The 27,560-nt window shown below is 43.4% G+C and overlaps 1 protein-coding gene across 1 annotated transcript in view; it reads right to left on the bottom strand.

Moving 5' to 3' along the window:
* The window catches only part of LOC147673921 (uromodulin-like), a 159,163-nt gene that overhangs the window by 47,780 nt on the left and 83,823 nt on the right, over positions 1 to 27,560 (bottom strand). Inside the window, exon 5 of the mRNA XM_086945014.1 lies at positions 20,296 to 20,456. Coding sequence (XP_086801140.1) covers positions 20,296 to 20,456 — 161 coding nt within the window. The remainder of the gene's footprint in view (positions 1 to 20,295; positions 20,457 to 27,560) is intronic.

Below are 27,560 nucleotides of genomic sequence, written 5' to 3'. Positions count from 1 at the left end.
TAAGAAGCAACATTATGGAGTGGGGTACAGGCGAGAGAAAGGCAGAACCCCTTAACACAGACAAAAGAGTAATTGATACTATGTAAGAGCAGTGGGGGAAAAGAGTGGAAGAAGGAAACCCGACTATCCAATGGAAGTTTAAAAACAAATATAAAAGGAGATAAAGCAAATCTTGTTGTATCGCAAGAGATACGTTCGCTTTGTAACATTGATTGTGCATGATGGGAACCTGGTCTTGTGCCGCCTCCAGCTGTCCTCACTGAACCCCGGTCCTGGTTCCACATTGGAATCAATGACTTCATAAGCACCCGACAGGAGAGCACACTGGCACACACACTTAACTCCTTTGTACCTAGATCTTAGTACAATAAAAAGATGAAACCCTACTGGCACTTTTCCTTCCTCTACGCCCACAAAGGACATCCTGTTATAGAAGCACTGGAGATGATGTAAACGAAATTAAGGGGGAATGGTCTCAATAATCCAAATGGAAGGTCATATTTTGATCAAATGAGCAAGAGTAGTCAGTCTGAAGGAGACATTACCCAAGTTGAAAGTAACGGATCAGAAACCTAGAAACATCCCTCCCAGGGAGGGTCAGATAAAACCATAGAGGTGATCAAGGAGACTAGAGTGCCAGTCTACGGATCGGTCTGCTGGACAGTACAGTCCAAGAGCCCTGGCATCAATGTGACAGCAGCTGGTGAGGACTAATCCTCTACCGATCCAGGGGGAAGGGGAGTTTGGCATCAATGGGTTTGATCCTTAAAGCATCTGGCAACAGGTATGGGTTCCTCATGGATCTCAAACAGCCAAGAACCAGAGATTGGATTAATATTCAGGGTGACGTATATGGAAAGCGCCGATCGAGGCAAGGGGAAGAAAGTTTAGTCCAATATGCAAGGATCAGAAAATACTCCAGTCTCAGAAACAGTACATAAATAAGAGCCAAGAGGACATTACAATGTAAATTATAGCTAAGAAGTTCCAGGCAGGCATCCTGCCGCTTGCAAAATCAATGGTGACATTAGATGAGAATATGGCCACTGGAATTATGAGATTGTGTGGCTGCAGCGTTTTTCGCACAATTATGGATTTGCTACATTTGCCACATAATCCATCGTCTTCTGCATAATCTGCAGATAAAACACAATGTTTCTAGCTCACGTCAAAAGTTACAAAAAACGTGGCAACACCTGTTGTCACATACTAGAACGCCCTTTGCAAAGGTTGGCAGGTCACTTTTCTGTTGCTTAGATAAATATTTAGGGGTTAAATTGGTACCAATGAGATGCAACCTATGCCTAGAGTGTTAAGTGACAAAATGACAAAATACTGTAATACTATCACAAACCATGCCGGATTATGCCACATAATTGGTCTTTTCCTGTCGCATAATTAAGTCAACCCTGCCACAGAATTTAGCCCTCTCCTGCCGCATAATTCCAGTGGCCCTGGATGAGAAGGGCTAGCTTGTTGTGTATCTGGAATGAACAGATGCTCTATTGGATTCCTACTACTGGAAGATTGGAACACTCATGATGAATTGCAAGAACTCAAATAGTTGGGTCAAAGATGGAGGTGCTTTGCCCTCCCAGAATTCTACAGGTTGTTTCGGATCAGATTGTCTCCTTTCTTAAGAGGTTTTTAGGTCTCGCCTGTCGATGCGCATGCGCATCGAGCAAGGCGAGAGTATTGGGACTTATCCGCTCTTTATCTACACTGCAAGGAATCGTGGCGATTCCTTGCAGTGCACGAGAAATTTAAGCTCAATGCGCATGCGCATTGAGCTTAAATGCGCGTGCACATGCCCCCAGCCGCCTGCCTTGCCTACTCTCTCTCACAGCCTCCCCCAGCTCCGCCCCCTCACTACTTGATTGCACGGCCGCTAGGCCGTGCCTCCCCTACTCTCCTCCCCCCTCCTCCTCTCCTCCCCTGCCTGCCTGCCGCTAGGCCGTGCCTCCCCTACTCTCCTCCCCCCTCCTCCTTCTGTATTCATAATTTTGCCATGACTGAAATATAGAGGTGAGGAAGTTTTTTTTTTTTTTTTTTTTTTAAACAAAATGAGTTTAGTAATGATTATACCCCCAAAATGTTAATTTCACTGTAACGCCCTCATGCTACTCTGCATTTGATTTGTACGGCTGACTCCATTTGCTGCGTTCATTGGCTACGTTCCTTTTCCACTAGACTTGCTGCACGTCTGAATTTCGGAGACCTCTGATTGACGTCGAGGGAGCTCGAATGACAAGTCTCGCGAAAGACTTTTGCTGGCGTGACCTCAATCAGTTCTTACAGCAAACGTTAATCATAAATACCTCATAGTTTACATGTTATATGCGGTGATTTAGTCACTCTTGAAACCTCATTGGGACACTGTTTTTGCCAATGTGATCCATTTCAAGATGTCCGCTATGCTGCTGTGCGTCCCGAGGGGGCGGTGCGCTCCAAGAGTCCTCTCTCCACCTTCCTATGTTTGGCCACGTCCCCGGGCCACGTCGCTCGTCGCTCGCCATTTTCAGACCTACCCCAGCTGCAGTACGGAACCGGGCCTTTCATTGCCAGGTGTGCAGCCAGTCAGCGTTATTTCATCAGGGCCCCGGTCGCAGCAACCCCCTCAGCATGAACGTCTTCAGACTTACTGGAGATCTGTCTCACCTGGCGGCTATTATCATCCTTCTGCTCAAAATATGGAAGACCCGGTCTTGCGCAGGTAAGAGGGACCAGCAGGTGCAGACAGTATTACTTCGCAGATCCATAGGACCTTCCCAACCTGCAGTGTCTGACAGTTCCAGGGAACTCCCCTGCTGCAGAATATTTCCTTCCAGGAACCTCATTACTCTACACTCCCTGCAGCATCCAGGAAATCTCCAACACTTAACAGTTTTGTGCACCCCCAGACTGCACTGCCTGCTACGAAAAGTATTACAATGTCTTTTTCGTAGGGCATTTGGATGCCCCAGCCTGTTTTTTTTTCTGCTAGGTTAAGGACACCGCAACTTGCTTTACCTGCCAGATACTTGAGCCACCCAGTGTCCGTTGTGTGCAAAATGTCTTGCCAACTTGGATTAAGAAGTAAGACACTATCTTTCAGACTGATTGACTGCATGCCAAATACCCTCTGGTGCTTCCCACCGGTACCTGTCAGGTTCTTAGATTAGATCCATCACTGCACAGCATCTTTTTGTTTCAGCGTAACCACCCGAGACGTGGGTGTGTTAAAATTCTGAGATCCCCCTTTGCCTGTAGACTTCCAGGAATGTGTATCATGACCTATAACTTCCATCACCTTAACTACCTTTTTTAGGTCTCGCCCTCAACCCCTCACCCCCACTCACCCTCAACCCCTCACCCCCACTCACCCTCAACCCCTCACCCCCACTCACCCTCAACCCCTCACCCTCACTCACCCTCAACCCCTCACCCTCACTCACCCTCACCCTCACCCTCAACCCCTCACCCACACTCACCCACACTCACCCACACTCACCCACACTCACCTTCACCCTCACTCACCTTCAACCCCTCACCCTCACTCACCCCCACTCACCCTCAACCCCTCACCCTCCCTCACCCTCAACCCCTCAACCCCTCACCCTCCCTCAACCCCTCAACCCCTCACCCTCCCTCACCCTCATTCACCCTCAACCCCTCACCCTCACTCACCCTCACTCACCCTCAATCCCTCACCCACACTCACCCACACTCACACTCACCCCCACTCACCCTCACTCACCCTCACTCACCCTCACTCACCCTCACCCTCACTCACCCTCACTCACTCACCCTCAACCTCATGCTAAAGATTTACAAAAAAAACCATTAACAATTCTAAAAGCACTAACTCTAATGCTGCGAGACCTATTGCATTTCTAATGCTTGTTAGTCAAATTCTTATAACTGGTATTTTTCACTCAACTTGGAATCGAGACATTAGTCAACATCCCTTAAGAAGAAACCTAGTGGAGACTCTAAGGACCCTAGCAATTTGCGTTCTATCTTTTACCCACGCTTGCGAACATTTTGGAAAAATATATCAATCAGGAACTGAAGGATTTCTTGGCCACAAAGGATCTGCTAGACCCTTCGCAGAATGGTGTCCAGGGAGAGGCCACAGCATGGAGTCAGCCCTGCTGGTGTCTATCAATGCTATTCGCTGCCAGGTGGATCAGTGAGGGTCTGCCGTATTGGTAGTGCTGGGCCCCTCTGCGGCATTTGAGATGGTGTCCCCCTCCCATCTGGGCATAGACTGCACCAGACTGGTGTGAAGGACTCAGCTTTGGCCCTGCTGGAGTAATTTCTTAATTGTAGGACCCACACAGTGAGTTGTGGGCCATTTTAGGGTGAAATCTTTCCAGCTGCCTTGTGGAGTTCCAAAGGGATCCTTTCTGTTTAACCTGTACATTGCCCCTCTGTTGAAACGGATAGTCTTTTGCTTTCCAAGTATTGTCCTATTCGGATGATACTTAAATTGGATCACTGACATAATATTGAATACAAAAATATAGAATTACCAAAATAATAGATGAAAAAAATATATAATGCAAAAATATAGAATTCCTTTCTACAAACAGGTAAGTACAGAAATATCGAATCAAAAATATTGTTGTAAAAAATAGTCAAAATATCGAATTTTTTAAATGTCTTAAAAGTAATTTAAAATTATTGAAATAAATATAATTAACTAAAACATACTTAAAAATACTTAAATAACCTTAGAATTATTAAATAATTAAGTTATAAAAAAACGTAAAATTTTTTTTATATTATATATATATATATATATATATATATATATATATTACATTACCTACTGGCGGTCGCCAGTAGGTAGTTATAGTTAGGATTTTTTTCAATGTTAAATCTCAAAATTCTATTTGGAATTACTTTGGCACCGGTTGACGAATCTGCCTGAAAATTTCCTGAAAATGGCCTCGTCGAGCTCCGGTCCTTCCTTGAAAGTTTGGGGGGGGGATACGTCAAGCGGGGGCCGAGATAAAAGGGGGGTCCCAAAACGCGTTTTCCCCATGTTTATTTCCATAGGGCGGTCGATTTCACTTTTAGCCCGAACGGCTGAATGGATTTCCAGCAAACTTGGCAAAATTGAAGGGACTGGTAGCCCGATGTGCCTTTGCTATGTCTCAAGATGTGTGCTGCAGTGGATTTTGAGTAATTTACGTTCAAAAAAATATATATATCTATAGGCGCTCTCCGGTGCGCGCACCGGAGTGCGCTCCTGGCGCGACACGCGACTTGTGCGCAGAAAGCTGATTGGCTCTTGGGTGTCTGTAAACATTCTAAACAGTCTGGAGCGGCCGCCATCTTGTGTCTCGGTAAAATCGAGACACAAGGGGTTTGAAAAAAAAAAGGGGCAAATGACCATAAGGGGGAAGAGTAGACCCCCTCTGACCCCCTAGGTTTGATGTGGGGGCTAAAATAGGGTCCTGCGGGGCATTAAATGTTTTTTTTTTTTTTCGTTTTGCGCGGGGGAAGCGCATGGTACGCGCACCGGGAAGCGAAGCACGGGGAAAATCCAGGACCATATTTATGAAGGCCTTGCGCTGCCAGTTTTGCGCCGCCTGTGCGTCAATTTTTGTGACGCACCAGCGGTGTAAAAAAATGCGCATTGTTACGCAATATTTAAAAAGTGACGCATCTATCTAAATGCGTCACTTTTTAAATATAGTGCAACGAGGCACATTTTTTTACACTGCTGGTGCGATGCGTCACTTTTCTGTGCGCACTCCTTATGACATTCCAGATGTGTCATATTTAATGTATGACGAATCATGTTGCAAGGAGTTACAGATACATCAGTATTTCTGACATATCTGTAAACATAAAAGTGACGCGAGGCAGGCGCAAGATTTTGACGCAACAGCATCCTAAAAGTGACGCAGAGAAATCTCATAGATTTCAGTACGTCGTTATTACCAAGCTTTTTGCGGGGGAATGCCCCCTCTGCATACATTATACCTGACGCAGATATGTGGCGCAGAGTTTTAAAAAGTGACCCATGTACCTAGATGCGTCACTTTTTAAAAATAGCGTCCGGTATAATGCATGCAGAGGGGGTGTTCTCCCGCAAAAAGCTTTGTAATAGCGACGCAGTGAAATCTTTGAGATTTCACTGCGTCACTTTTAGGATGCTGTTGCGTCAAAATCTTGCGCCTGCTTTACAGCAGGTGTTAGACTGACGCAAGACCTTTCACATGGTGCTTTTTCCATGTGAAAGGACACATTACTGGAGTTGCGTCACTTTTGTGACGCACTCCAGCAATGCGTTACTTGGAATGTCATAAGGAGTGCGCACAGAAAAGTGACGCATCGCACCAGTGGTGTAAAAAAATGCGCCTCGTTGCGTTATATTTAAAAAGTGACGTATCTAGGTAGATGGGTCACTTTTTAAAATCAAGCGCCACATTATATCTGCGTGAGGTATAATGCATGCAGAGGGGGTGTTCCCCCGCAAAAAGCTTTGTAATAGCGACGCAGTGAAATCTTTGAGATTTCACTGCGTCACTTTTAGGATGCTGTTGCGTCCTTTAAATATAGTGCAACGAGGCACATTTTTTTACACTGCTGGTGCGATGCGTCACTTTTCTGTGCGCACTCCTTATGACATTCCAGATGTGTCATATTTAATGTATGACGAATCATGTTGCAAGGAGTTACAGATACGTCAGTATTTCTGACATATCTGTAAACATGAAAGTGACGCGAGGCAGGCGCAAGATTTTGACGCAACAGCATCCTAAAAGTGACGCAGAGAAATCTCATAGATTTCAGTACGTCGTTATTACCAAGCTTTTTGCGAGGGATTGCCCCCTCTGCATACATTATACCTGATGCAGATATAATGTGGCGCAGAGTTTTAAAAAGTGACCCATGTACCTAGATGCGTCACTTTTTAAAAATAGCGTCAGGTATAATGCATGCAGAGGGGGTGTTCCCCCGCAAAAAGCTTGGTAATAACGACGCAGTGCGTCACTTTTAGGATGCTGTTGCGTCAAAATCTTGCGCCTGCTTCACAGCAGACCTTTCACATGGTGCTTTTTCCATGTGAAAGGACACATTACTGGAGTTGCGTCACTTTTGTGACGCACTCCAGCAATGCGTTACTTTTGTGTTTACAGATACGTCAGAAATACTGACATATCTGTAACTCCTTGCGAATTGATTAGTCATATATTAAATATGACATATCTGGAATGTCATAAGGAGTGCGTCCAGAAAAGTGACGCATCGCTGTTTTCACGTAGCGATGCGTCACTTTTCAGAAATGAGGCCTCCAGTTTATTCACTGTGTCATAACTTTCTTTTCTAACACTCACCTTCTTTCATTCCTCCTACTTCACTTCCTTTCACCTCTCATACCTTTCTGTTCTTTCTTACTCATTCTCCTTTCAATTATCAATGCACTATATTTCACTTACTCTTCATTTTTTTAAGAATATAGCTCTTTGATGAGAATTGGAGGTAGTTCTGAAAAGAACTTTTGGTTTTCTTCTTTTAACTGAACAGGAACAAAAACAGGGAATGGAAACTGCTCAACAGGAGCAAAAAGAAAACAAAAAAAATTAGGGGTGGGAAGGGCAGCGATGGTTCTCCAATGCTCGAACCATGAGCTGGACACTTTGCTCCCCATAGGTGAGGAGTTGATTGCAGTATCTGCATTTGACGACCCCATGGTTAAATGCAGGTTGTATGTTTGGCACCTGCTCCTGCGATTGCTCTCTCCCAGAAGAAGTTGCTCCTCCGGTTGATGTAGAGGCCCCATCTCTGGGAACCTCTTGTGCCAGAGCCCTGACACTTTCCCGGGCAAAATTCTGGGGGTGCCTCCTCTCCACATGTCGGATCATGGTAAAGTTCCCAAAAGAGTACTTTTTTTGGGGGTTACCCCGTGACAGGACCTGTTTGCAGATCCTGCACTCCACTTTTGGTGCATTCACCTTCTTCTGGTCTGCTGGAAACTTAAAAAATTTCCATATGAAATGTTCCTTCACCTTTGGGGTAGGAGGCTCTTCATTGATGAACTCAGGTTCATCCTCACTGCTGGATTCTCTGGCAGCCATGGTAATTCACAAAAGATCCAGGTGCAAAAAACAGGTCTTTCAGTCACAAAAGTGAAAGAAGAAGTGAAGGAAATGGGTGGGGATTTCATTCATTGTAAAAAAAAACTGTTAGCAACCAATGAAAAGTGTTATTTTAGGGTCACATGACCCGACGCGTTTACGCTGCGCGCTTGGGAGCACTTCCGGGTGCGTTTACGCAGCGCGATCGTAGGCGCTTCCGGGGCGCAAACGTGGCGCGATCGTAGGCGCTTTTGCGTGCGTTTACGCGGCGTGAACGTAGGCGCTTCCGAGGGCACTTACGTTGCGCGCCGAAGTGACGTCATCAAACTTTTACAGAAATGCATAATCATTTTCCTTATTAAAAAAAACTAATTTTATTTGTATGGTACGAAATGTTTTGCATTATTAACTTTTCATTCATATTTTTTTCACTAACGACAGTAGCGCTCTGGGTGCGCTTTCAGGTGAGCTCACGGAAAAGCTTACCGGAGAGCTTAGCTGAAAGCTTCCCGGAGCGCGCACCCAGAGCGCAAAAGAAAAAAATTATATAAAAAAAATGAATACTTAAAAAAAACAGCAAATTGTAAAAAAAAAAAAAAAAGGTTAGAAACTCGATATACAAAGGAATTAGCATTTAAAAAACCCATGAAATTCACTGAAAAAACCATAGGTTTCACACCAGTTATAGTTAGGAATTAGCATTTAAAAACCTATCAAATTCACTGAAAAAACCATAGGTTTAACACCAGTTATAGTTAGCTGGAAATTTTACTGATATAAAACCATTGAAATTCCCACGTTATAGTTAGTAGGACTCACTATAACTTGCACGTGTAATGCACTGCTGATGACATCACATTACATCACTCATGACATGGTCAGTGACATCACTCATGACATCACTGATGACAGAGAGACTGACCTACTTTCACTCGCTAATATATGTATTCACTAAGATACACTTAATAAGGCAGATATCCAATTATTTTTTTTTAAAAAACATCCATTAAGACAATAATTTAAACAAATATTCTTCCATCGACCTTAACATACATAAATAAAACATTTATTTATCTGAAAGACACACATTCACTGGATGGTGTCATCAGTGCATTACACGTGCAAGTTATAGTGAGTCCAACTAACTATAACGTGGGAATTTCAATGGTTTTATACCAGTAAAATTTCCAGCTAACTATAACTGGTGTTAAACCTATGGTTTTTTCAGTGAATATATATATATATATATATATATATATATATATATATATATATATATATATATATATATATATATATATATATATATATACACATATATACACACATATATATATATATATATATATATATATACACATATATACACATATATATATATATACACATATATATATAGTGTTTCACAAATGCCCTTGCAGCTAAAGAAGCTCTCCACAGCTGTATCGTGATTTCCACTTTATTCAGGCATTCGAGGGTGACAAACAGGCTGTAATTAAGTCCTTTGTGCAGACGCGTTTCATAGTGAGATGATCCTTCATCTTGGGCTCATGACGAACAGCGCAATTAATGCCTCTCAGTCCCACATGCATTTCATTTGATTGTTGCATCCGGTCTCTCCGCTTTGTAGCGCTGCATCTTGGGTACTGTAGTTGCATATTTGAAATACCCACAGTGGGTTTGCACTGTGCTTCATTAATTGATCAGGAACACAGTGATTAAGTAATCAGTAGTGCTAAGACCCTCCAGTGGGCCCCAGTCTGTGATTGTCACCTTCGGTATTGCAAGCCCAACTGTGCCATCAGTTTCATCAGAAATGTTCCGGTCAGACGGCCCCTCTCCAGGGGCTCTTTCCTCATTCACAGGGCGGTGCTTCTTTCACGAACGAACATTTGGGAAACAAAATGATTTACACTAACTGCTCATTTATTTGGGAAATAACATACACATATATATATATATATATATATATATATATATATATATATATATATACACACACATATACACATACATATATACATGCACACACACACACATAATAATACAAAATATACAATATTTTTTCCGTAGGATAGCGGGAGGGTAAAATGTACCATTACCACTCCAGTGAGTGTAACAGTAGGGAAAACGTTGGATAGCATAGGGGTAAAAATTACTATTCCCACTCCAGTGAATGCTACAGTAGGGAAAGCGTTGGGTGGTGGGAGGGTAAAAATTACTATTCCCACTTCAGTGAGTGCAACAGTAGGAAAAGCGTTGGATAGCGGGAGGGTAAAAATTACTATTCCCACTCCAGTGAGTGCAACAGTAGGGAAAGGGTTGGATAGTGGAAGGGTACAAATTACTATTCCCACTCCAGAGTGCGCAACAGTAGGGGAACCGTTGGATAGCGTAGGGGTAAAAATTACTATTCCCACTCTAGTGAGTTTAACAGTAGGGAAAGTAATTATTTAATATATTAATACAAATAAATTAAATATCAATAAAAAATTAAAATGAATTACCAATTTATTATTACGTAATAATTAATCAATTAGAAATACAAATACATATTAGTTACCTATTCATAATTAAACTACTAATTAATTTTCAACAAAAACTAAATAAAAATTAATACCAATTAATAATTAACAGTAAATTATCAATACACAAAAAGTATTTTTAATACGTAATTACAATTAAATTACTTCCCACCCTATTCACCTATAACCCCACAATGCGCTATAGAAAAGAATACAATTATCATAATTATCAATTAATGAATTAATACAAAATTACCAATAAAAATTAATAACCAATTAACAATAAATTAAAACTCAATACCAATAAATAAATACAAATTATTTACTTAATTACAATTAAATTACTTCCCACCCTATCCCCTATAAACCCACAACGGAAAATAAATCAATAAAATTACCAGTTATCAATTAATAAAAATTAATTACCAATTAATTTAACATGAATACCAATAAATACAAATATTTAATTACAATTAAATTACTTCCCACCCTATTCCCCTATAAACCCACAACCCGCTACAGAATTAAATTACGAAAAAATTAACATACACTTCACACATATACTAACATACAAAACAATTTAAAAAATTTGAATAATAATAATTCGATATATTTTAATTCCTATATTATATACTTCGATATTTTGACTTTCTATATTTTGAAAATCGATATTATATTACTTACCTTCAATTCGATATTTTTCATCACTATATTCTGTCCATTTGATATTTTGTCCATTCTATAGTTTGACTTTGATATTAGGGCCATTCTATATTTTGGATTCGATATTATGTCTAGTTACCGCTTAAATTATTGTCTCTACCACAGATGGCATTTGCAAGGTAGCAGATAGGTTCAAATGCTACATGACTAGTAAAAATAAAATTAAAATAAAAAAAAAAATGGAGGAAAGAATTGGATATGGCAGAATGCCGACAAGAGAGCTTGATTTTCAGTGAGCAATTGTTGGTATGGTCTGAACTGTGGTGGCCAGAGACCTGTGGCCGCTTACCTAGGCTGGTTACCAAAGCTAAAAATCTGGGCTTAGTTTTTGACAGTGCCCTTTCTTTTGAGTCTCAGGCCAAGCCTACCATGAGCACTGGTCTCTCTATTAGAACTTTAAAGATCTTCCCTTTTATTCTGGCCGAGCTCAGAGTTGTTGTTGTTTTCCAGCTTATTACTTCTCGGCTGGATTATTGTATTTCTCTGTATTTAAATATTAATAAATCTACTCTGAATACACTTCAGATCGTTCAAAATGTAGCTGCCAGACTGATCCTGGATGTCCCTAAACGTTTATTGGATGGGGATGGCATTCGGTCCCTCCACTGCTTGTCGGCCAAGAAGCGTGTGACCTTGAAAACCCTTTACTTGTTTAGACTGACCAGCCTTTGTAGGGTCCACTGGACCCGAGAACAGACTTTCAATGGTATACTCCCAACAGACTGTTAGTGTACTTACCTTCCTAAGGGAGGACGACCAAGATTTTGGAAAGTCCGATGGGGAGGGCAGAAGTTTTCGGTAGATGCGGCCATGCTATGGAATAAGTTACCCCCTGCATTGCTAGTATCAATTCCCGCACGGTCTTTCACAAGAAACTTCAAACCTGGCTTTTCTCCCTTCTGTGATGGGTGGGCTGGCTTCTCTCTCTCATGTTACAGCTTCTTCCTGAGCTGCTAATGCTTGGACACCCTTGGGTAAAACGTGCACTACAAATCCTAAATACAAATTTAAAGCCAAGAAGTGAAACGTTTGTTAGGCTCTGTCAGTCAAGGGCTGCAAGACTGAATGTCTACGCTATACTACAGTTAATAGATTCAAAATTAACTTTCTATTCTCGTAAGAAAAGAGGTTTTAAAGCTGATCCACAGTGAGTACAAGGGGGGGGGGGGAGCAATAGGGGTGCTTCTGCTCAAAGTATAACAGATACAATACACACCTCATATTCAGACCACCGCCTCAGCTAGTTTTTGACACTGGTTGGAGTTTCTCATCCTCACAATCTTCATCCTTCTGCCATTTGACAGGAGGAACATCCATCTAAAGGACATCAACCACCGCTGCCAAGTTCATGATAGTCTCAAGAGGGTCAATACAGGCTCATCCGCTTCTACCTAGCCCCCACCAAAAGGCTCCGCCTGGTGCCATATACCATTCTCTGCCAAGCAGCTCCAAACTACTCACCATACCACATTTTGTAGGACAGATTAAATCACTTAAATGTCTCTAGTGCAGACATTTCTAGCTACCCCTGATGACCACTTCTTCACATTTCTCACAAGTGTCAGCCACTGGTATATAAAGCTGGCATAACCATGGAGCCTTGGACCCCCTCTGCAAAACTGAGACTGCAGTCGAGCAACGACCACTACTCTAGTATCGCAGAGCAGGCCACACAATGGGTTAGAAGTGCCTGCCTACTCCATCCTCTAAACTTAGCCGGATACCCAAGCCGAGGAAGCCGGAAACAGAAGTTTGCTGACTTTCCCTCTCAAGAAAGTAATATTGCTCACATCAATATTACGGACACTGCTCTTTCGGCATTTAACATTCCAGAGTATTGCATGCCGCAATTGTAAGATGCGTGTACTCATTCCAGGAAATAATTAATATTTGTCTTGAGGATACACGGATACAAAGAAAAAGGCTGCTCAACTCGGGTATGGGCACACTATGAAGCCTCACTGTTTCCATACAAATAGTCTCATCTGGGCAGATCAAAGAAATGGGTCTCCCCAGACGGACCCTCAAAGGAACCTAGATTGGGCCTGTTTAAGGTAATACCTGCCACCCCCTGCCTGGACATGGGACAGGCTGGACAAATAGTCACTGTCACACTACTCCTGCTTTGTAATGCAAAATGGGTCCTCGAAACAAGTTTAGTAAATCAAGACACTGATTTGACTATGCACTTTACTACAGTCACGTCTGACACGAAAACAGGAGAAACCGATTGAATAAGTGCCCAAAGCTCATTTTGTAGGAATAAAGCAACGAGCACAATAAGTAATGGAAATAAGTAACAAGCATTTACAATGCAATAGGTCTCATTAGGAAAGTTTGTGCTATCGGTATTGTAAATGGCAAATTTTGTATTTATGTGTTGGTTTTGAAAATAGCTAAATTAATAGCTTTGTCATTTACAATGCCAATAGTTTTAACTTTCGCAAATGTGACACCTATAGCATTTGTAATGCAATATAGGTTGTATTTACGTGACCTACATGTATTGATATTACAAATAACAATGGCTTTTATATTTTGGAAATACTTAAATAAAAGTTATTGTAATTTATAATGCCAATAGCTTAAACTTTTGTAAATAACTTTTGTGAAGATTATGTTCAGTGTATTTTATTGTGAATCCAAAAACAGAAGTGAAATATTAACATCTTTTTGTGACATTTGTAATGAAGCTTGAAACAGTGAGAGAACATATTTGAATTAGTTGTTGTTGAATGGTTGCACAGATTGATGTTGTGGTGGCGACGAGTGATGCTGTGGCGTTCAGTGATGCTGTGGTAGCGCATAGTGATGTTATGGTGCCCCTGAGTGATGCTGTGGTGATGCGATTGGTAGAGTGAGGGCGATGGGTAGATATGTAGAGAGAGGGCGATGGGTAGATATGTAGAGAGAGGGCGATGGGTAGATATGTAGAGAGAGGGCGATGGGTAGATATGTAGAGAGAGGGCGATGGGTAGATATGTAGAGAGAGGGCGATGGGTAGATCTGTAGAGAGAGGGCAATGGGGGGGCAATGGGGGTGTGTGTAGAGAGAGGGCAATGGGGGTGTGTGTAGAGAGAGGGCAATGGGGGTGTGTGTAGAGAGAGGGCAATGGGGGTGTGTGTAGAGAGAGGGCAATGGGGGTAATGGGGGTCTGTGTAGAGAGGGCAATGGGGGGCAATGGGGGTGTGTGTAGAGAGAGGGCAATGGGGGTGTGTGTAGAGAGAGGGCAATGGGGGTGTGTGTAGAGAGAGGGCAATGGGGGTGTGTGTAGAGAGAGGGCAATGGGGGTGTGTGTAGAGAGAGGGCAATGGGGGTGTGTGTAGAGAGAGGGCAATGGGGGTGTGTGTAGAGAGAGGGCAATGGGGGTGTGTGTAGAGAGAGGGGGTGTAGAGAGAGGGGGGTGTAGAGAGGGGGGGTGTAGAGAGGGGGTGTAGAGAGGGGGTGTAGAGAGGGGGTGTAGAGAGGGGGTGTAGAGAGGGGGTGTAGAAAGAGGGGGTGTAGAAAGAGGGGGTGTAGAAAGAGGGGGTGTAGAAAGAGGGGGTGTAGAAAGAGGGGGTGTAGAAAGAGGGGGTGTAGAAAGAGGGGGTGTAGAGAGAGGGGGTGTAGAGAGAGGGGGTGTAGAGAGAGGGGGTGTAGAGAGAGGGGGTGTAGAGAGAGGGGGTGTAGAGAGAGGGGGGTGTAGAGAGAGGGGGGTGTAGAGAGAGGGGTGTAGAGAGAGGGGTGTAGAGAGAGGGGGGTGTAGAGAGGGGGGTGTAGAGAGAGGGGGTGTAGAGAGAGGGGGTGTAGAGAGAGGGGGGTTTAGAGAGAGGGGGGTGTAGAGAGAGGGGGGTGTAGAGAGAGGGGGGTTTAGAGAGAGGGGGGTGTAGAGAGAGTTAAGGAGGTCCTTTATCTAAGATGACCAATTACACTTAATTCACCAAGAAAACACGAGTATATCCTCACATTACCATACATTGAAAATATAGATAGAGTGAGGGCGATGGAGAGAGAGAGAGAGGGCGATGGAGAGAGAGAGAGAGGGTGTAGAGAGAGAGAGTGTGTAGAGAGAGAGAGAGAGAGAGGTGTAGAGAGAGAGAGAGAGGTGTAGAGAGAGAGAGAGTGTGTAGAGAGAGAGAGGTGTAGAGAGGTGTAGAGAGAGAGGGGTGTAGAGAGAGAGAGAGGGGTGTAAAGAGAGAGAGAGAGAGAGGGGTGTAGAGAGAGAGAGAGAGAGAGGGGTGTAGAGAGAGAGAGAGAGGGGTGTAGAGAGAGAGAGAGAGAGGGGTGTAGAGAGAGAGAGAGAGGGGTGTAGAGAGAGAGAGGTGTAGAGAGAGAGAGAGGTGTAGAGAGAGAGAGAGGTGTAGAGAGAGAGAGGTGTAGAGAGAGAGAGAGGTGTAGAGAGAGAGAGGTGTAGAGAGAGAGGTGTAGAGAGAGAGAGAGGGGTGTAGAGAGAGAGAGAGGGGTTTAGAGAGAGAGAGGGGTTTAGAGAGAGAGAGGGGTTTAGAGAGAGAGAGGGGTTTAGAGAGAGAGAGGGGTTTAGAGAGAGAGAGGGGTTTAGAGAGAGAGAGGGGTTTAGAGAGAGGGGTGTAGAGAGAGTTAAGGAGGTAAGGAGGTCCTTTATCCAAGATGACTTATTCATTACACTTCCTTAATTCACCAAGAAAACACGAGAGTATATCTTCACATTACCATACATTGTAAACGTATTAAAGTATGTGCTTGCAACAAAGTGTAAACCGATCAGTGGCCAGTTCGCTCACACTACAGATTTTACGTTTATTCTCCTTGCCTGCAACCAGAGGATGTCTGTTATAAGAAGGTGTTTGATAAAGCCTTGCAGTGATCTGCTCGACAACAAGGTCTGGCATTGCACGGAGGGGGGCAGGGGAGCGGATTCCGGATCCAAGGCAGCTGGGGTGTTGTGTGTAAATAACAAGCTCTCGGAATTGCGCGGAGGGGTACGGGGGAGCGGATTCCTTTGAAGTGTGAGTGAGGAGAAGGAATTACAGGCTGCCAAATGGTGTTAGATGTGCACGCGCCTGCTCTCATGCACTGTAATCAATCCGCCTGTTTGGGAGCATTTTTTAATGCCCCTTTACATAAGTCTCGCTGAGAACGCATGTGCGTTCTCAGCGAGACCTAAAAAGGGGGGGGCTTCACCCAGTTCCTTCATATAGTTACCCATTGTTGGTTTGGAGGACTAGATTTAGTTACGAGACTGACAAGGTGGTAATACTTTCTCTACCACCCTTTCATGATAGGGACAAATTAACATACACAATAACAAGCATTGGCATAGCCAATAGGTCTCGCTTTTGGGACCTTATAAGTGTTGTAATTTGTTTCTAGCTCAAACAGATCAAATGTGACTAAAAATGGGGCAAAGTGTTCGCGCAGTGGAAGGCCCATTGCAAAAGTTAACTGGTCACATTTCAGTTGCCTATTTCTTAATTTATTAGGTAAACTGGTACCAATGAGGTGAAATCTTTACCCAGAGAGTATTATGTGTAAAAATTACAAAATAATGAATACTAATAATTTGGCTTTTCTTGCCACATAATTTAGTCAATCCTGCCGCATAAGTTGTTGCCCTCCTGACACATAATTCCAGTGGTCCTGGCTATGGTGACCTGTCAAGCGAGCCCTGGCCTTCAAATTGTTCGTTACGCCTTCTTGGGGCACAGCCGCAATGGATGGCACCCGAAAGACTGAGGAAAGGGGTCACAAAAGAGGCAGTAATCAGCCAGGCACAGCAGGGAGAGGGGCTGTTTATGGTTTAAAGTGAGGAGTCCACCATCGTGCTGCCACCTTTATCAAGGAGGCATCACAGTGGCTAGACTTTTACGCAGGACAGTTGAGCCATTTGGCGAGATAGGCCAGCATAGTGGGGAAATGCAGGAAGACAAGGGCTTGTTTGGAGGAAGCCTTGCAACTTATCGGGGAGGCAGGCAGAGAAGATATTTTGGTACCAAATTGGCAGAGACTACAGGTCTGGGTTTAATGGGCTAAACACATGCAGCATTAGCACATTACAGTGAGTCACACAGTAGTGTGCTAGCAGGAGCAGCCATAGGGGGCTTCAGTTGCAGTTGAACTGAAGCACTTGAGTTGGTTTGGAAGAATACAAGCAAATAGCCAATAGCATTAGGTGATAGATGCATGCCCTGCTAGGCTGAACCAAGCCATTTGCCAGGTCTCAAGCTATTGGCTGAAAAAGGAAAGCCAATGGTTGAAAGGAGCAGACCCAAAACCCAATCTGTTTATGTTACTAATAGGTCTGTTCAACAGCTGTCGAGACCTATACCTAAAAGGACACTCTATTTAAAGACTAAAGAGAGGAGGGAAGGACTACCGAGGTCAATGCAGTGCAACAACCAATGTTGATTCCGATAAACATGTGAAGACTGATGTTACAAGGCAATCGTGCACTCTGCTTCTGGTCCAAATCTGTGTACGTGGTCCACAACAGTCGCACAGTGCTACTGGACAACAGGCAGCAAGCAAGAGCACCAGGATCTTCTCAGCCACCCCAAGGTGATTCTTCAAAATGAAGAATCACATGATTGAGGGGAGGTGTTGCCCCCGCTTTCTCACCAGGAGCCAATCCCTCTTTCAAGGGCCCTTCACAATTCACTAGCCAAGCTGTTACTCAGGTACGTGTCTTATCACCACCCTGGTGTTCAGAGTTCCATGTAAAGATGTAGAGCCAGGGCACAATCCCTTTTTGACCCACTCAACGGTCAGCCATCTTAATAACTTCCCGGTGAGACCCAAGATTGTGCCTGGGACATCTTCAAAACTCCCACACAAGGTGACCTCCAAGACTCAGCAAGGAGACCAAGCATCTTCCTGACTCCGGGTTAGCACCCACATGTTCCTGCCATTGGAGCAGAAGAGACCGTGCAGAAAATGGATGGATGCTACAAAGCCAAGCTTGTGTCAACAGTCAAGCCCCCAAACACAGGCAGAGGCTGTGAGGATTTCATGCCCAGAAGATGCGGGCATCTCAAGCTGTATGTCAGGGTATAATTGAATTGGCAACGTGTCAAGCCTTCATTGTTGGTACAGCGGAAAGGTAGCAGCACACCCATGGAATGGTCTTAAGCATCAATAGGGCAAAGGCAGTGTAATGCTCAAAGGCGAGGGCAACTGTCCAAAAGTCTGCAGACAACTATTGAGGTTGCTAGTGTAGGACCATCACACCAAAGACACTATGACCACTAACAACAAAAATCCCAACTTCAATATCACCCCTCAATAATCCACACTATTATGGTTGGTGTGGGCAATGTACTCCTTATACGTGGGTAATGCCATAGCTGGCATGGAGGCCACTTTTGGGTCGAGTCACACTGGCTGTACAGTAATGCAAATTTGCCCTGTGGTCCGCTAGGTTTCATTACGAGCACATCAGTAGTGCCATTTTTATGGCCTCGTAAAGTTTTTTTAATCAGGTCATCAATTCCTCATCTTTGTTGGGTATCCCATTGACCCGTGTCAAGTCTTCTGTAGTCGTATTTTGTCAGTGGCGTTTAGCTTGGACCATTAAATGGATTGTTTGGTGGTGATGCACCACGTCCCTGTGGTGGAGGCCCTTGTTCTGAAATTTGCAAAATTGGACAGTAAATCTTTTGCAAGGTCTGCCACCACACAGCATCTTCACTGGCCTTCCATTGTTAAGTGTCTGAAATGCAGGAGTTTATGCATCTGTCATTAAGCCATTTAGGGTCAAGTGCATGCAATTATATTAAATGTAATCGTTCCACACCACCTTGCGTGTACTCTTCGTCCTGCATCTTCCTGTTTGTTGGCTCCTACTAAAGGCTCGAGGCACAAGGGTGTCCTTTTGCACCTTTATATATACCTCATTTCGGATCATATGATTTATAGGCATTTCCTGAAAACATTCAGTTTTTCACATGAATGGTTTTCTGTCTTCTGGACTTTATAGTTTTGTATTCTGCAGAGTCAGGATGCCAGCTAGAGAAGTAACATGCTTTACAGACTAATGATGGTGAAAGAAAGGGGAAACAAGCATTGGCCACACGTGTGCCTCGCGCTTAAAGTAAAAAAATAAATAAATAAAACAAGCCCTGGAGTTGTGTGCGCTCGCGCTCTAGAAGCAGGGGGGAGGAGGGAGCCTGCAAGATTTACTTGCGGGAGTGATAATTGCTACCATATGGCAGCGCTCGCTTCCGCAAGTAAATCGCCTCACGTGCACGCATTGCCATTGAAGGCAATGGAACGCGTGCATGTGTTTGGCTGAAAAGCCATGGCGATCGGTAAAGTTCTTTTTGCCTATGCAGCGCATGCGCGCTGCGTAGGCGAGACCTAAAAAGGCACAATACAGCTGAAACTCTACCCATTCCATGCATGAAAGTTCCACAATAAGGCCTGCTTTGCATCCACTGCATTTTTTATTGTTATTTATTTAGCCTGACCAGATGGGTTTTTCATGACCGTAATCTATTAATTTTCAAGTCTCTCAAAAACAAGATGGGATAGTGGTTTGCTTCACATTCTTAAAAAAGGAGGCTCCCCTCCTCTTCCCCAGTAAACCCTCAAAGTAACTCTTCCTTTCAGCTACTGTCTGGTGAGGTGGCAGTGAATCTATTTTCCTTTGACAGTCTCACTGGAATGGTATTCTACCAGGTGAAGAGCCAATGCTAAGGACAAGTTCCCTTTGCTCGCAAAGCTCCACTCTTTGGAATTCTAGATCATCCCACTGATGCCACTGACAGGACACATCAGGTAGGGTTGAAACTCAACAGATCCACCAAGTGCACTGATTTAACTCTACAATAGTACTTTTCAGTGCCCATTTTTCCAAGTTTGAGCCCTTAGGTACCTCCCCTCAAACTCCCAAGAAAAACCAAATATGAAGCACCCAGAGACAATGTGAATACAGATATTGTAAAATAAACGATTTCAAAAACATAAGCATGTCCATTGTTGCGTTGGACAACAAAAGAGGAATAAAAACTAAAGCTTACATTTGTTGGGCAGAAATAGAATAGGGCAAAGAAGCGATTTTCTCATATTCGAAGATGCAGGAAAAGTTGATTGAGACATTTGAAGAACGGACAACCATGCCAGTCGGCAGTGGCAGATCAGCCTGGATCTGGTTAGAGTAAATCAGATGGGTTCCGTTTACCTGTGGAACGAAGGACAATAAAAAGAGACTAGTCCAGGGTTAATACATCTAGTAAGCTTATTCCGCCCTCCGCCCCCACTCACAAATGTATCCACAACCTGCAGTTAAAACCCCAGAGTGTGCTCCATTACTGGTCAAGCATTTGGTTCCTTCATAAACACATCTTGCAGTATCCTCCCCCTCATAAATAATCAATTGCCACATCCTCAGGAATTTGATGCACAACATTCAGTTGCATTTTACAATCAGCTGCTGCCTCTTCCTAACCAAGGGGTCGTATTCTTTCCATTTGTTGTACTTGCCTGCATTTTCTCATCAAGCATTGCTATCAAACGACAGGTGGCATGATCTTACTTTGGTTTAATTACTTGCTATCAAATCATACTTTCCTGTTATGCCTTTCATATTGCTTCAAAAGACTCGAGGCCATTCCCACAATCAATTGTTGTTAAGTATATTGAAGGAGGAAGATACCAGCAAGTAATCCATCAGTATTACATCTGCCAACTTTGCTGAAGCTTCTACTTTAATAATCGTTCAAATCATTAAAGTGATGGTTCACCTCCAAATCAGTGCAGGCACTAAGCACAGGTCAATTCAAGGCACCCTCAGAGTTTACTTTGAAATGGAACATTAATGGCCGCAGGACTAATGTGTCACATTTTAAGCAAGAGAAGAAAGACAATCACATTTGAGTGACGACTCTAAACATAAGATATTTACTTCCCCCTTTAGTGGCCTAATTGGGTTCATCATGTTCCTTGGTCTTATTTCATTTCATATTATTGTGGGCCAAAATATAACTCCTTAAAGCAATTCAATTCATAATCTTTATTTGGTTTTCATTGTTCGTAAAAAACCATAAAAGTACAGATTCAGCTTGGTTCCAGTTAACATCATTTTTTTAAAAACACATAATTCATTATACAGTTTGAGATAAAACATACATTAATTATGATTAGGTCGATGGTTTATACAAAATTTAAAAAAACAGGCAATGAACTTAGCACTCCTTAAAGCAAAAACCTTTTAATGGGAAGACTGTAGTATACTAGAAATATTTTGCAATCCACTCCACAAAGTGCGTGCAAGTAAAAACGAGATCGGTCTACGGCTGCTTTTGAGTTATAGGTTTTAACAATTTAGTAATTTGAAAGCACTGAATGTAGCTCTGGGGGGGCAGCCAACCGCCAGGGAGGTATGCATCCCCGCTGTTTTTGGGCTGGTGGCATGACACGAGCAAAGTTAGGCTCGTTGGGCAACTTTTGGGCAGGCAGGAGGTGGTATATTTACCCCCAATAAAAATAGGAAAGATACAGTCAAAGAGAACATGAGGTACTTTAATATCATATAATACAAGAACTTTGACTGGTCGAACCCTAAAAGTAAACTAATATGAATAAAATTTATAGCAACTGTCCCAACATAATATATGATTTAGAAGAAAGATTCAAAATCCTCTGCCTTAAGAAACACCGCTAAATAAACTACGAGTAAGGCTGAGCAAACCAGTGTAAGATGGCCGCCTATAAAATCCGGCAAACAGCGGGGTCTCGTTGAAAGTACCGAAGATAAACAAACGGACAATGGAACTATCCGCAAAAAGGTAAACTAGCCACTTTTTGAGGGGGAATACCCAATTACGAACCGGTTATGTAATCACGATAAATAACGCCACGAATATAATCATAAAACCGGGCGTGTAATTATAATAAATAAGACCATAAATATAATTACACACTTAACAAACTTGAACACCCTGCTACTGGCCGTTCCTACATAAACGCTAGAAATATATGTGCAATGTTCGTAGTCACAGAGGCATTCCAAGATGGATGCCACAATGACGAAGAGCAAAAGCGCATGGAAAGAGAGGACCCGTGATCGCAATATGAACCCCATATATTTCATCCCGATATTCAAAAATTGATAGAAGAAATGTAAATTTAAGGGAACCCTGTTTATTAACAACCGTAGACAGTTATAACATCGAATAAATAACATTTTGATACATCGGAACGGCCCGATAACCAGGAGGCAGCAACTCTAAGATGGCTGCCGCCGTCTCTCTCATTTCAAGCAGATCCAGGCCGATACCCACAGGTGAAAATAATACACCTTTCAATTAGGCAATTAACAGAGGTATAAAAACGGAAAAGAAAGAAGTAAGGCCATTCCAGCCCGGTGAGACGGACGGTGTAGATGCCCACTCGCGACGCCAGAGAAAACTTCTAAAATAGTAAGTATTCATACAGACCCTAATTAATCGCTTTAAGAACAGAGGTATGTTTCTTCTACCCATTGCCTTAAGCAAGTGATAGGGGGTAAAAGAAATAAAAAGAATAAAATTAAAATAAATTTTCCCTTTAAATTTTCTCTGTTAGAACCTACAGAGCGTCCCGTTTTAAACCCTAAGCCGCCGCCTAAGAAACAGTGCGAGCAGACAGAGATACACATAAAGTATCGTGTCAAGGTAAGAATGACCAAACAATTAAATAAGATTGTCTCTCAAATAGCGGTAAACTGTCAGATGTGTAATAAATTCCTCATATGTTTCCAGGGAATTTTTTCCCCCCAAATTCGGCTGGGCAAGAAGTAAATACCTCCGTCCACCGTAGGATTGTAACACAAATAATCCAGGTAAATAATGCTTTAAATAAATTAGCCACAAATAATCCAGGGAAATAATGCTTTAAATAAATTAGCCTAAGAGATGGAAGTGATCTGAACGAATGATACCACGCTTCAAAATACCCTCTAAGTCTTTAGAAAAGAAGCAATTGCGCATTAGAGAGGGACCCAAAACCGATATAATCAAAAGAGTAAATAGAACAGAAATGAGTTATTGTCAAAAAATAATTGAACAAATCTTATTCTGCCATATAGAAAGAACGATTGCCAGATGCATTTTAACTACATGGGAAATGGAAACCCTGCCTGTATGTGAACGGTCACAGAATTAAGGTAGATAAAAGACATGAACAAACACCCTATGTTACTTAAAGGAAATGTTAAGTTCAATAATCTAATGCCACCCGTGTCTTTTACTCTTAGAAACTGTACTGAAAAGGGTAAAAATTCCAGAAATCGCGCATTGAATAAAGCGATCAATGAACTACCAAGTTGGTAAGTCCCACAATAAATATAAGTTGGAGTATTTGGGGCAATAGTCCATTAAAACGAGAGGAGAGAAGAAATATGTTACTCCTCTAGGGCAGGAGGTTTGTCAGATTCATTAAAAATCGAGTAGCCCAGAAAGGTCACCCAATTAAACAAGGTGTCGCTCACTTTGTAATAAAGATAGCACACTTGTAAAAAGGTGCCTATGAAAAATGAGGGATACCACAGAAAGGTTGACCATAGAAGGTTGCGAGATTGACAAATGTTTTTTAGGTTTGTTAATGTTTTGTCTCTAAACAACTGTCATGTGTAGATCAAGACAAAATAGAGAACAGTTGAGATCATTAAGAATATGAACAGGTATATTTAATAAAATGAATAGATCAATATGTGATTATCACAGGAACACCGTACCACCAAGTTTGCTAATATCTGTTAAAAATAATCGGTTGCTCAATAGATTGGAAATAACTGTAATCTTTGTATTTTTTTAAATAGTGATTTTAACATTGAAATACTGTCCTGAAGAAGGTGACAACTGACATCACCGAAACGCCGCGTCGACACATTTCTCCTTTTTTAAAAAAATTTTTCATTGTTTGTAATGAATGTGAATTTTTTCTGCTTTTAATCGAATGGTCGGTTCAACCATTAAATAAAGAGGTTTTACTGAAATTTTCCTGTGAGTGTGCATATTCTCATTAGCTCGTCAGAGTGCAGCAATTCTGGATACATTTCCTGTATTGTAGGTTGTCAATAATCTTAAGACAGACTGTTTGTGAAAACTGTTACACTTGTGAATTTGTTAATTTCCATGCAACCCCAAATACATCATATGGCTCAACCTTAACCTGTTGAAAATCCCTCTGAGGGTGTAATACCTCTGTAAAAACGTAAGAAAAGGGAACTGTTGTTTTTTTTAGGGTATATTTACCCAGCCATTTTATACACCGGTGACAGCAGCCGGTGGAGCATTAGTTTTGAGAAGAAAAGTTTGAGCTAGGGCCCAGGGTTAGGAGGTTAGTGCTGAAGCAATTTTTAGCTAGGCTCCTAACGGTTATAACAAGCACCTTTAAAAATGACGAAGAAACATTGTTATTTTCTACATTAATGTCATGGATGTATTTTGAAGCATTCAGATTGTCAGTTGTTGTTGGGAAAGAAAGGGGTTGCAGGGCTCGACTGGAAGGAGGTAGAAGTTAGGGGGAGAGAAATAGGCCCGGTAACGATCATGCTGAAGCTCACAAAGAGAGACCAAAGGGGAGTGGGGAAGTGGTGGTGATGGGGCCCAGTGATGCGCTATTGGTGTGCCCAGGATGATGGGGTGTGGTTTGAGAGGTATGACCACCGCGGGCCTGGGTAAGTTTTTCATAGGGTGACTGCATAGGTGGTAACTGCTGTGCAGCTATTATGGGTGATGCAGAGATCTTTGCTACAGCTGACTGATGTACCAGGGGATTTTGGCACTCGCTCATTAGGGATCTGGGTAGCCTCTGATGTAGCAAGGCAGGGCTTGGGCAGGGTCAGAATCAAGCATTTGGGACGTTGGACTTCAGATTGTTATAAAATCTGAAGTCAAGTTAAGGGAGTCCGGCAGCGGCGTAGCTAGGGGGGGGGGGGGGCGGTCCGCCCCAGGCGGCACTGTTTTGGGGGCGGCCATGGCCGCGAGACTCTGGTGGCCCTACTGTTGCAGTATCTGTATTGGTCGGCTATTGGATGGCGGCCGCGGGAGTAAAAAGAAGTGCGTCCTGACGTAGTGCCCATGAGAAATATGACTAAAGGGGAATAGTGTGAGGCGGCAGACTATCACCCTTAGCCACACTTCTCGTGCGTGCAACGCCAGGACTCAGTGGCGCACTTTTTTTTACTCCCGCGGCCGCCATCCAGTAGCCCTTAAAGGGTGATAGGCCGCCGCCTCACACTGTAACAGACTCCGTGTCAGTCAGTATGGCGTTGATCCGTGTCACCCGCCCTTGAGACTCGGTCTCACAATCCTCATTAACGCGGCACCATCATGAGAGGCCTGGCTGCATCGGGCGCTGCGTACAGTGCGGAGACAGCACACAGAGCCTGCAGCTACAGTCACTGACGCTTCACAGTGAAATAAGGTACTGTGACTTATTCTTTTAGTTGTAGTACATTAACTTTATGCATTTATAAATGCCCAGTGGTCATCCGGATCTGCCTGCGGCCGTGGCACCGAGAACTAGTGTGCAGTGACACAATCTGTCTCAATAGATTTGTGCGAAAGCGCGCAAACTTGTTTTGGGCCGAGGTGAATTAGATCCACTGATTGTGGGGTCACTGAGTGAAAATCGCCGTCGAGGGTCTGGTACCAAACACCTTGTAGCAGAGGGAGCTGCTAGTTTTAGCTGCTGCAGCTTAATCATCCTGTGGACCGCCCAAAACATAAATTATTTGGCGATATAGATTTGAGCCGACCCCGGCTCAGAGAGATGGGTTCTGGCATGTTCACTTTGGTAAACAACCTAGATCAGTGAATCAAGCTCCGTGCCGGGACCGCCTCGCAGGCTTTCCTCAAATGTATTAAGAGAACAGCGCCCAAAGGGGCACTGGCTGCAGCCCCCACGCAGATCTGGCGGGTCTAGTTTTCTGTTTTGATTGCTAGATAATTCCAGGCGGAAACGGGCAGTTCGGTTATTTTTACCGAATTACCCTGGCCTAGGCATTTCAGTTCCTTAGTGGAAATCCTAGGGGCAGAAAAACCACAAGAATAAGAGAAAAGTGGCATTCCTTATTCATGCAGAGCCTGGGTAGTCTTCATAATCAGTGCAATGCAGCCATAATATTTAGTGTAGGGTGACAGTAATAATAATAAAAACAAAATATGAACAGACTGGGCTATATGGTCATTGCCTTGTGGCTATTGAAATCAGTGCAGAGTGGGCAGCATGTGCAGTCTGGTTAGGAGTAAGGCCACAGTTCTCTGCCTCTCCCAGACTCAAAACTAAAAGTTGTTATCCTTGTTGAAAGTCAATGCTGTGGGTTTCAACCCCGACTGTTCAAAATATTGGTTCTTCATCAGGCCAGGCTTCCAAACTAGTCTATGGGAAAATCAAGGTGCAGATTTAAAAGCCCCTTGCCAGGGCCGGACTGGGAACTGAAAGCAGCCCTGGCAAATTTTTCCAGACCAGCCCCCGCTCGGCACATAGCGAGCGCGCGCAGCGCGCGAGCCCGACCACTACTAGGGTTTTTTTGGGAACATTTTGGAAAAAGACAGACCAAAATGGTGAATTTTACAGCACATTTTTCATTACATATTCAATAGTATCAACTTTCAAAGCACAGTAAATAGTAGATGATGACCTTAAAGAGCACCAGGTCTAAATAGTGATGAGGCACCCTGCCCCCTCTCCTCCAACCCCCAGAAGGATCCGCCGAGAGGTCTGAACACTCATGAGAAATAAATTAAGACGTCTGCATAATACATTCATTGACACAAAATATTATATAGAAACGCTGGGAGCATGAACAAGCACTGACCGAGGCAATAGGTATGGCTATGTTTTACGTGGGGAAGAGAAATGGGAGGAGAGAGAGAGGGAGGGAAGGAATGGGGGAGAGAGAGAGGGAGGGAAGGAAGGAAGGAGGAGAGAGAGGGGAGGGAAGGAAGGGGAGAGAGAGGGAGACAGAGGAAGAGAAAGGGAAAAGAAGAGGGAGAAAAAGAGGAAGAGAATGAGAGCTAGAGGAAGGAGAGGACTGAGAAGGACAACGAGAGGGATGGAAAGAGGGGGAGGGACGGAGAGGGAGGGAGAGAGAGGGAGAGTGAGAGGAACAGAGAGGGAGAGAGAGAGAGTGAGAGAGCGGAGGGAGAGAGAGGGGGCAGAGAGTGAGAGAGCTAGAGAGGGATAGGGAGAGAGAAAGGGGGAGAGAGAGGGAGGGAGGGGGAGAGAGAGAGATGGGGAGAGAGAGAGGGGGAGAGGAAGAAAGAGAAGGAGGGAGTGAGAGAGAGAGAAGGAGTGA

Source organism: Lissotriton vulgaris, chromosome 12, assembly GCF_964263255.1.
Source record: "Lissotriton vulgaris chromosome 12, aLisVul1.2, whole genome shotgun sequence".
NCBI classification, from domain to species: Eukaryota; Metazoa; Chordata; class Amphibia; order Caudata; family Salamandridae; genus Lissotriton; species Lissotriton vulgaris.
Note: the sequence above shows the minus strand (reverse complement) of the source record. Positions and strands in the feature narration are given on the sequence as shown.